This window comes from Mytilus edulis, chromosome 2 (assembly GCF_963676685.1).
Source record: "Mytilus edulis chromosome 2, xbMytEdul2.2, whole genome shotgun sequence".
NCBI lineage: Eukaryota > Metazoa > Mollusca > Bivalvia > Mytilida > Mytilidae > Mytilus > Mytilus edulis.
The window spans coordinates 39,596,394-39,608,403 of NC_092345.1; the positions used below are offsets into that span (position 1 = coordinate 39,596,394).

Sequence of the window (12,010 nt, forward strand, 5' to 3'; positions counted from 1 at the left end):
ATCCATTATCCAAGAAGGCCCCCAGCGGGGGACTTAGTTTAACATAGGACCCTATTGGAAATGCATACAAATCACTTCTTCTAGTGAACCAATGAATGGAATGAAACCAAACATTGCATGAATGTTCCTTATGTGGTGCTGACCAAGTGTTGTTACTTTGTAGCTGATCCATCATCCAAGATGGCCGCCAGCGTGGGACTTAGTTTAACATAGGACCCTATAGGAAATGCATACAAATGACTTCTTTTAGAAAACCACTGAATGGAATGAAATCAAACATGGCATGAATGTTCCTAATGTGGTGCTGACCAAGTGTTGTTACTTTGTAGCCGATCCATTATCCAAGATTGCCGCCAGCGGGGGACTTAGTTTGATATAGGACCCTATGGGAAATGCATACAAATGACTTCTTTTAGAGAACCACTGAATGGAATAAAACCAAACATTGCATGAATGTTCCTTATGAGGTGCTGACCAAGTGTTGTTACTTTGTAGCCGATCCATCATCCAAGATGGCCGCCAGCAGGGGACTTAGTTTAACATAGGACCCTATGGGAAATGCATACAAATGACTTCTGTTAGAGAACCACTGAATGGAATAAAACCAAACATGGCATGAATGTTCCTTATGAGGTGCTGACCAAGTGTTGTTACTTTGTAATTGATCCGTCATCCAAGATGGCCGCCAGTGGGGGACTTTTGAATGAAATTAAACATGTTCCTTTCCTTATAAATGAGGTTGTGTTGTCACATTTAGCCAAATTTTATATTTTTTTATATGATTTCAAAAACCCAAGTAGAATCAGGTGAGCGATACAGGCTCTTGAGAGCCTCTAGTTTTGAGAGGATTAATATTCAACAGCATAGTGAATTGCTCAAAGGCAAACAAAATATTTTAATTTCATTAGACCACATTCATTCTGTGTCCGAAACCTATGCTGTGTCAACTATTTAATCACAATCCAAATTAAGAGCTGAATCCAGCTTGAATGTTGTGTCCATACTTGCCCCAACCGTTCAGGGTTCAACCTCTGCAGTCTTATAAAGCTGCCCCCTGCGGAGCATCTGGTTTAAAAATTTATTAGATTCATAAACTATCCTGGATTTTAACGAAACATGGACAGAAGCTTCTTACAATCAAAAGATAGTATCCAGAGGAATATTTTTTCGTATTTTTCTTCCTCATTTTTGTTGAGTCTGCGATTTACAGCAAAAGTAGGTGAGACATTGGGTTCCAGGGAACCTTTACGAATTTTTAATATCCAAAAGTGTTTTTTTTTAATATTTTTCTCTTGTTATCATATTATGGCTAAGGTATTTGGTGAATGTCTTATCTCAAAATTATAATTGGAGTGTCAGATTTATTTTCTATTTCCTGATAAGATCTGTAGCCTGTAGGACTGTATATATAACGTTTGAAATTTACTAGTTGGACTGTATAAATGAACTTTGAAAAATTACTGGTCATTATTTAGACACTGAAGATAATTACAGATAACTTTTATAGGTTTAAAAGAGATAAACGATTATTATGTAATGTTAGAGTACTATGTTAAACCATTAGTTCTGTTCAAAGGGAAATAACCCTTCAGATTTGCAAATTTGATTTTCATTATTAATTTTTGTTTTCTTTGGTAAATTGTTTGAAGAATTTTATGGTGTGTTTGTTATTCTATAAAAACTAATTTTCTGAGTGATGTTTTGTTGTGTCTGTTCATTTTAATTTTTACTTGATCCTATTTTGGGTTCCAGAATTGAAAATTCATTAGATAATGATCTATTCAGGTATTTCACATTCAATTTTTTATGGAAATATTCTTTTTAAAGCACAAAGGTGTCAGTATTCACTTCAAAAACTAACAAAACCTTTGAATAGACTTATTAAGAAGGGATATAGTTACGATACTGTTGTCAGGTCATTAAAGATTGCATATTTTGGCGTTAATATTGATTCACTTATAGGGTCTTTGCATCGGAACTAAACACATTTATTCAAAAACCAGTTGTTGGCATGACACGGGTTATGTTCTTCTCATATATGTGAGGATGGTATGATACTAAACCCCTAACGGGAAGGATTGTGCCTGATGTTCATATGATGAAATCATAATCTTTCAGTCAGTTTAATTGAAGTCTGAAGCTGGCATGTCAGTTAACTGCTAGTAGTCTGTTGTTATTTATGTATTATTGTCATTTTGTTTATTTTCTTTGGTTACATCTTCTGACATCAGACTCGGAATTCTCTTGAACTGAATTTTAATGTACGTATTGTTATGCGTTTACTTTTATACATTGGCTAGAGGTATAGGGGGAGGGTTGAGATCTCACAAACATGTTTAACCCCGCTGCATTTTTGCGCCTGTCCCAAGTCAGGAGCCTCTGGCCTTTGTTAGTCTTGTATTATTTTAATTTTAGTTTCTTGTGTACAATTTGGAAATTAGTATGGCATTCATTATCACTGAACTAGTATATATTTGTTTAGGGACCAGTTGAAGGACGCCTCTGTTTGCGGGAATTTCTCGCTACATTAAAGACCTGTTGGTGACCTTCTGCTGTTGTTTTTTTCTATGGTCGGGTTGTTGTCTCTTTGGCACATTCCCCATTTCCATTCTCAATTTTATTATTTATAAGTTAAAAAAATAGATTAAGATAAGATAAGTTGCAGATCTATATTTATAGAATGTTACAAATGAAAGAAAAAATATTGGGAACTACCAACAATATATATTAAGTTTGATTTTGATTTATACACTAAGTGATAAGATTATCTTTTTTTATATGGCCAATTAAAATTAATTGATTGATTTTCATCCCCGCCCTCTCCTCTGAAAACGTTCCACCCCAATTTTTTTAATTTTCAAAAATTTATGATATCAGATTTTGTTCATTTACCTTACCAGTAACCATCGATGATTTCGTCTCATTCAAAACTTCCTGTTTCACATTGCGTTTTTTAGCATTTCTTCGCGCAATCTAACCAAAATGATTAGTTGACATATTCTGCTGCTTTGTGATGACAACATCATCTACTGAGGATAGAGATTGATTATGGGAAGAGCATGAAATATTCAGGTTTCGAGTAAAGTAAACGCTGTGTCCAAGACTGCAAATCGCAGTATGTCACAAATTTCTGTGATTAGAAAAACGTGGAAATTTTATATGACCACAAAAAATAAAAAGATTTTGGTCGTATATTGGTATCACGTCAACATATATTGTCAGTGCTATCCGAAGACCGATGATTTCAGGATAATAACTTTAGTATTTAAGTAAATAGAAATCAATAAAATTTAACACAAGGTTAATAACCACTAAGGGAAGGTTGGGATTGATTTTGGGGGTTTTGGTCCCAACAGTTTAGGAATTAGGGACCAAAAAGGGGCACAAATAAGCATTTTTCTTCATTTTCACACATTTACTTTAGTATAAGTAAATAGAGGTCTATGAAATTTAAACACAAGGTTTATGACCACAAAAGGAAGGTTTGGATTGATATTGTGAGTTTTGGTCGAACAGTTTAGGAATTTGGGTCCAAAATTTAACTTTGTTTGATTTCATCAAAAATTTGTTCTTTGATATGCCGAATCTAATAAAATTGAGAACGGAAATGGGGAATGTGTCAAAGAGACAACAACCCGACCATAGAGCAGACAACAGCAGAAGGTCACCAACAGGTCTTCAATGCAGCGAGAAATTCCCGCACCAGGAGGCGTCCTAAATCAGCTGGCCCCTAAACAAATATATATACTAGTTCAGTGACAATGAACGCCATACTAAACTCCAAATTGTACACAAGAAACTAAAATTAAAAACCATGTATTTAGATTTTTGATATTTGGGCCACATTATCTGCGTTCTAAAGGGTCCAAAATTTAACTTTATTTGATTTCATCAAAAATAGAATTCTTGGCGTTCTTTGTTTGATATGCTGAATCTAACCATGTATTTAGATTCTTAATTTTTGTATATATATCGGGTTCTTTGATATGCTGAATCTAACCATGTATTTAGATTTTTGATATTTGGGCCACATTATCAAATAGGTCCACATTGAGTTCTCAAGGGTCCAAATTGAACTTTATTTGATTTCATCAAAAATAGAATTCTTGGTGTTCTTTGATATGCTGAATCTAACCATGTATTTAGATTTTGGATAATAGGTAAAAAAAAAGATTTTAAAACTCAGATTTCAAAACTTAAAAAAGAAAATTTCTTCAAGCATTTTTGTTTGGCCAAAAAAGGGTTGGGTTGGGGTTAAAAACCAAAATGGGGAAAGGGGGGGGGGGTCAATTCTCAACAGCTTAGTGTTGCACAAAACCAAAAATGGGAGGGTCAAATTTTTTTTTTTTTTTTTTATTTAAACAAATATGAAAATTAGATTAAGTTATTATGACAGATCTGCCATCATGAGGGATCCAACTGTCAATTTTATGTTAAAGGTTTGAACTTTCTTTTACTATGTGTATCTCCAACACTTTTATGTTTGCTATACACAACTATTGGTGCCTCATTGAATGTTTGTACACAATCTTCGTCAAACTGTTATGCCAGTTTTTCATGATAATTTCTTTTTTTATATATGGGTTATATTTAGTTATTAAAACTAACAGAATATTTAGTTTTTCTTTTGATTTGTTTTGTTGTAATAATTCAGTAAGTCAATTGATAACGCATCAGTTTTATACTATCATCTTTTTCAACATTATCATGACCCCTATCTTTTATTTCACTTTGAAATTTATTAGATTGTTTATTAATTTGTTAAATATTGCCAATATTTTGTCCATTTTTGCCCAACTGTTCAGGGTTGGACCTCTGGGGTTGTATCCAGCTTTGCTTGGCGAAGCAATTTTTTATGCCCCACCTACGATAGTAGATGGGGCATTATGTTTTCTGGTTTGTGCCTCCGTTCGTCTGTTCTTCCGTTCGTTCGTTCGTTCGTCCCTCTTCAGGTTAAAGTTTTTGGTCAAGGTAGTTTTTGATGAAGGTGAAGTCCAATCAACTTGAAACTTAGTACACCGGTTGCTTGTGATATGATCTTTCTAATTTTAAAGCCAAATTAGACGTTTGACCCCAATTTCACGGTCCACTGAACATAGAAATGAAAGTGCGAGTTTCAGGTTAAAGTTTTTGGTCAAGGTAGTTTTTGATGAAGCTGAAGTCCAATCAACTTGAAACTTAGTACACTTGTTGCTTATGATATGTTCTTTCTAATTTTAAAGCCAAATTAGACTTTTGACCCCAATTTCATGGTCTACTGAACATAGAAATGAAAGTGCGAGTTTCAGGTTAAAGTTTTTGGTCAAGGTAGTTCTTGATGAAGCTGAAGTCCAATCAACTTGAAACTTAGTACACTTGTTGCTTATAACATGATCTTTCTAATTTTAATGCCAAATTAGACTTTTGACCCCAATTTCATGGTCTATTGAACATAGAAAATGAAAGTGAGAGTTTCGGGTTAAAGTTTTTGGTCAAGGTAGTTTTTGATGAAGTTGAAGACCAAACAACTTGAAACTTAGTACACATGTTCCATTTGGTATGATCTTTCTAAATTTATTGCAAATTTAGATTTTTTATCCAATTTCACGGTCCATTGGACATGGAAATTGATAGTGCAAGTGGGGCATGCGTGTACTTAGGACACATTCTTGTTTTCTTTACTTACAATTATGATAATGGGACAGCGGATACTCTGCTGAGACAAGTTCTTTAAGAATTGTTATGGAGAAATGTTTAGTAGGTCATAAGATATCCTTATATATAGCCACTGTTTTTGACAAAAGTTTAAAAGTAAATACTAATATTGTAGATTTGAGGAGCTTTCTATCATTTCTGAATTATTTGGAATGAGAACAAACACAACATTAAAATGTCGCTGTGGACAGGAGATGGAAAAAGTTTCGGATACTACCCTTGTCAATCTTCATTATCCAGACTGCTCACCACCAGGTAACTTATATTCCAATAGGTTTGAAATGATCATGAGTCTTGTTTTACATGTATGGTAAAATGAAACACATAAGCTAGCACAAGTAAAGAACCTGACAATTCCCTGTTAGTTAGAACTTTTATTCTTTTGGGTTTATATATTTGTTTGAGGATACAAATTATTGAGTTCAAGCAATTTTTGTCTCGCTTGACGGAGTCAAAAAGCAAGACATAGGTATGCTGTTTCCGGCGTCAGTGTCAGCGGTGTCAACAATGTTTGTGATTAGGTCTAGTTTATGGTGAACCACTAGTGGTAAGTCAATGATAATTGGTATGCAGTCGTATAAGCATTGGCATATCTCAATTCCATGGAGATTATTAGGCCCCTCGGTCAGAGTCTAGTGACTATGAAACTTTCACTTCGTTTTTGTCAAGCCTGCGACTTTTGTGGCAGAAAGCTCGACATAGGGATAGTGATACTTTGTATATAGATGCCTCATGTCAAAGTTTCCGTTAGTCACATGTCCAATGTCCTTGACCTCATTTTCATGGATCAGTGACTACCGTTACTTGAAATAAATATTATTTGTAAGGCCACAATTAAAAATAGTTTGGTTTGCCCAAACCCTACCCAAGGTTGAGACAGTGGGTAGGTAGGTAGGTAGGCATTTTCTTTTTTTTTTCAAAAAAAGAAATTGAAGCATCGGGTGTTTATTATTCTTCATGCCTATCTGATTAAAAAAAAACTTCTTCAAATCAGGACAATAAAAGAATTTGAGTAGGCAGCTTTTTTATGGCCTAATGTTAAATTTTCTCTTATTATGAGTAATAAGATAACTATATTTTGTATGTGCGTACCTTGCAAGGTCCTCATGCCCATCAGACAGTTTTCACTTGACCTGAACCTCATTTCATGGATCAGTGAACAAAGTTAAGTTTTGGTGGTCAAGTCCATATCTCGGATACTATATAATAAGCAATAGGTCTAGTATATTTGGTGTATGGAAGGACTGTAAGGTTTTCATGCCCAACTGGCAGGTGTCATCTGTCCTTGACCTCATTTTCATGGTTCAGTACGTAGTTATAGTTAAGTTTTTGAGTTTTAGTGTGTTTTTCTAATACTATATGCGATAGGTCAACTATATTTGGTGTATGGAAACATTTAATGATCTATGTGTCTGTCGCGCAGGTTTTACCTGACCTTGACCTCATTTTCACGGTTCATTGCTCAATGTTAAGTTTTTTATACGACCGCAAAATTTGAAAATTTTTTCGTCGTATATTGCTATCACGTTGGCGTCGTCGTCGTCCGAATACTTTTAGTTTTCGCACTCTAACTTTAGTAAAAGTGAATGGAAATCTATGAAATTTTAACACAAGGATTATGACCACAAAAGGAAGGTTGGTATAGATTTTGGGAGTTTTGGTCCCAATATTTTAGGAATTAGGGGCCAAAAAGGGCCCAAATAAGCATTTTCTTGGTTTTCGCACAATAACTTTAGTTTAAGTACATAGAAATCAATGAAATTTAAACACAATGTTAATGACTACAAAAGGAAGGTTGGTATTGATTTTGGGAGTTTAGGTCCCAACAGTTTAGGAATTAGGGGCCAAAAAGGGACCCAAATAAGCATTTTTCTTGGTTTTCGCACCATAACGTTAGTATAAGTAAATAGAAATCTATGAAATTTAAACACAAGGTTTATGACCATAAAAGGAAGGTTGGTATTGATTTTGGGAGTTTTGGTCCCAACATAATAAGGGGCCCAAAGGGTCCAAAATTAAACTTTGTTTGATTTCATCAAAATTGAATAATTGGGGTTCTTTGATATGCCGAATCTAACTGTCATGACTGTGTATGTAGATTCTTAACTTTTGGTCCCGTTTTCAAATTGGTCTACATTAAGGTCCAAAGGGTCCAAAATTAAACTTAGTTTGATTTTGACAAAAAATGAATCAGTTAGGTTCTTTGATATGCTGAATCTAAAAATGTACTTAGATTCTTGATTATTGGCCCAGTTTTCAAGTTGGTCCAAATCGGGGTCCAAAATTAAACTTTGTTTGATTTCATCAAAAATTGAATAAATGGGGTTCTTTGATATACCAAATCTAACTGTGTATGTAGATTCTTCATTTTTGGTCCTGTTTTCAAATTGGTCTACACTAAAGTCCAAAGGGTCCAAAATTAAACTTAGTCTGATTTTAACAAAAATTGAAATCTTGGGGTTCTTTGATATGCTGAAACCAAAAATGTACTTAGATTTTTTATTATGGGCCCAGTTTTCAAGTTGGTCCAAATCAGGATTTAAAATTATTATATTAAGTATTGTGCAATAGCAAGTCTTCTCAATTGCACAGTATTGCGCAATGGCAAGAAATATCTAATTGCACAATATTGTGAAATAGCAATTTTTTTTTTAATTAGAGTTATCTTTCCTTGTCCAGAATAGTAAGCAAGAAATATCTAATTGCAAAATATTGTGCAATAGCAAGATTTTTTTTTAATTGGAGTTATCTTTCTTTGTCCAGAATCAACTTAAATCTTTGTTATATACAATATACAATGTATATTCACTTTTTACTACCAACTGATAAATTAAAATAATCTTTACCATTCAGTGATAACAAGCAGTTTTTTTACATCTTAATATTTTATGATGTATTTAAATGAGTAGTTATTGTTGCAAACTCCATTAGAAATTTTAATTGAGATTAGTTTTGGAATAAGGGAAAGGGGGATGTGATTAAAAAAATTGGGTTCAATTTTTCTCATTTGAAATTTCATAAATAAAAAAGAAAATTTCTTCAAACATTTTTTTGAGAGGATTAATATTCAACAGCATAGTGAATTGCTCTAAGAGAAAACAAAAATTTTAAGTTCATTAGAACACATTCATTCTGTGTCAGAAACCTATGCTGTGTCAACTATTTAATCACAATCCAAATTTAGAGCTAAATCCAGCTTGAATGTTGTGTCCATACTTGCCCCAACCGTCCAGGGTTCAACCTCTGCGGTCGTATAAAGCTACGCCCTGCGGAGCATCTGGTTGGCTTATAACTCAATAACCAAAGCATTAAAAGCAAATCTGACAGGAAGTAAAATTGTTGATCAGGTCACGATCTATCTGCCCTGGAATTTTCAGATGAATCGGATTATCGGTTGTTAGGTTGCTGCCCCTGAGTTGGTAATTTTGAGGAAATTTTGCTGTTTTTTTGTTATTATCTTGAATATTATTATAGATAGAGATAAACTGTAAATAGCAATAATGTACAGCAAAGTAAGAACTAAAAATAAGTCAGTATGACCAAAATAGTCAATTGACCCCCTAAGGAGTTATTGCCCTTCATAGTCCATTTTTAACAATTTTCTTGAAATTTGAAGATTTTCAATAACATTTTCCACAGAAAGTACTGTTATAGATAGAGATAATTGTAAGCAGCAAGAATGTTTAGTAAAGTAAGATCTACAAACACATCACCATCACCAAAACACAATTTTGTCATGAATCGATCTGTTTCCATTGTTTAATATTCACATAGACCAAGGTGAGCGACACAGGCTCTTTGGAGCCTCTAGTTTATTAGTACCTGTATCCCTGTGATGAAAGTTGTAACTGGGAACTTTATCAATGGAAATTTAAATTTAAATGGATTTTTCAGTCCTAACTTTTCTTAAGAAAAAAATAAAAAATCTTGTCACTGTCACAAAAAATGGAAAATGGCCTAGCCTGCAGTTCAGTGGTACACAATTAAGATTTCAGAAAACTTTGTAGTTGTTGTCAAATGACAGAAATCAGTTGAATTTTACATAATTAAGTATCAACTTTAATCGAATGTTTAGATTTAGAAGATCTCTTGGTCCAAATTGAATCCTAAACTAAGGAAACAAAATTAGATTAGACAACAACAATTGACTCCAATATTGTCAAGCTTTCTACATGTTCTAGCTGTTCTTTTTTTCATTCTTTATATGAAGACTATCAAAAGATATCCCCCTTCCCCCCAAAAAAAAGGGGGGACAAGGGCCGTCTTTCCCCTCAGAGCTATTCAGCTCTTTGATTATGAAATTTTCTTTGAAAATTGGAGTTATTATCTCTCTTTGTCCAGAATAGTAATTGAATCAACTTAAATCATTGTTTTATATACAATATACAATGTATATTCACTTTTACTACCAACAAATAAATTAAAACAATCTTTACCATTCAGTGATTACAAGCACTTTTTTTACATTTTAATATTTTATGATGTATTTGAATGAGTAGTTATTGTTGCAAACTCCATTAGAAATTTGAATTGAGATCAGTCATTTCAGATTTCATAAATAAAAAGAAAATTTCTTCAAACATTTTTTTGAGAGGATTAATATTCAACAGCATAGTGAATTGCTCAAAGGCAAAACAAATTTTTTAAGTTCATTAGACCACATTCATTCTGTGTCAGAAACCTATGCTGTGTCAACTATTTAATCACAATCCAAATTTAGAGCTGAATCCAGCTTGAATGTTGTGTCCATACTTGCCCCAACTGTTTAGGGTTCAACCTCTGCGGTCGTATAAAGCTGCGCCCTGTGGAGCATCTGGTTATACCTGTAACCGTTTACAGTTTTCTGGAACTAAATACAGATCGTCTAATTTTGTTAGTGTCTCTTGTTTTCATTGGCTTATTTATTGCCTGGTCAACTAATTTGGCCATCTGATTATCCATGCTGTCCCCAAATTTCTTTGGTTCTTCATACATTTTCTCTAGTTCGTTTAGAAATGTTTTATTTTCCACATTGTCATTAGTGTTAACAATATCGTCAATATTTTAATCATCCTCATCGACAGATATATCTTCAAGGCCATTATCCAACAGCTCACTTTCATTTTTGTCGAGCCTGCAACTTTTGTTGCAGAAAGCTCGACATAGGGATAGTGATCCGGCGGCGGCGGTGTTAGCTAACTTCTTAAAAGCTTTATATTTTAGAAGGTGAAAGACCTGGATGCTTCATACTTTGTATATAGATGCCTCATGTTACGAAGTTTCCGTCAGTCACATGTCCAATGTCCTTGACCTCATTTTCATGGTTCAGTGACCACTTGAAAAAAAAGTTCAGATTTTTTGTAATGTTGAATTCTCTCTTATTATAAGTAATAGGATAACTATATTTGATATGTGCTTACCTTGAAAGGTCCTCATGTCTGTCAGACAGTTTTCACTTGACCTCGACCTCATTTCATGGATCAGTGAACAAGGTTAAGTTTTGGTGGTCAAGTCCATATCTCAGATACTACAAGCAATAGGGCTAGTATATTCGGTGTATGGAAGGACTGTAAGGTGTACATGTCCAACTGGCAGGTGTCATCTGACCTTGACCTCATTTTCATGGTTCAGTGGTTATAGTTAAATTTTTGTGTTTTGGTCTGTTTTTCTCATACTATATGCAATAGGTCTACTATATTTGTTGTATGGAATGATTGTAAGGTGTACCTATCTAGAGGGCAGATGTCATGTGACCTTGACCTCATTTTCATGGTTCAGTGGTCAAAGTTAAGTTTTTGAGTTTTGGTCTTTTTATCTATTACTATATGCCATAGGTCATCTATATTTGGTGTATGGAAATATTTTATGATCTTTATGTCAGTCGCGCAAGTTTTATTTGACCGTGACCTCATTTTCACGGTTCATTGCACAGTGTTAAGTTTTTGTGTTTTGGTCTATTTTTCTTAAACTATTAGTAATAAGTCAACTATATATGTTGTATAGAAGCATTGTTAGCTGTACATGTCTGCCTGGCATGGTTCATCTGACCTTGACCTCATTTTCAAGGTTCATTGGTCTTTGTTTAGTTATCTTGGTTAATGTTAAGTTTATGTGACAGTTGTATTAAAGCTTAGCTTTATACTTAGGACTATCAACATAATATCAATGATTAGTATAGAAGGCGAGACATTTCAGCGTGTGCACTCTTGTTATTGTTTATAAGGTTAACCTCATTGTCATCTTTGTCTTTTTTGTGTACAGTCAAACCTGAGTAAACCGGACCCTGAATAAACTGGTTTCCTGTCCATTCCGGCCGAAAATTAAAGTCCCATGTTTT

At 33.9% G+C, this 12,010-nt stretch overlaps 1 protein-coding gene across 6 annotated transcripts in view; it reads left to right on the forward strand.

The window, feature by feature from the left end:
• The window catches only part of LOC139510158 (PAN2-PAN3 deadenylation complex catalytic subunit PAN2-like), a 312,625-nt gene that overhangs the window by 205,588 nt on the left and 95,027 nt on the right, over positions 1–12,010 (forward strand). For all 6 annotated transcript variants that reach the window (XM_071296503.1, XM_071296504.1, XM_071296507.1 and 3 more), the window contains one exon: positions 5,810–5,949. In XM_071296503.1, coding sequence (XP_071152604.1) covers positions 5,810–5,949 — 140 coding nt within the window. The remainder of the gene's footprint in view (positions 1–5,809; positions 5,950–12,010) is intronic.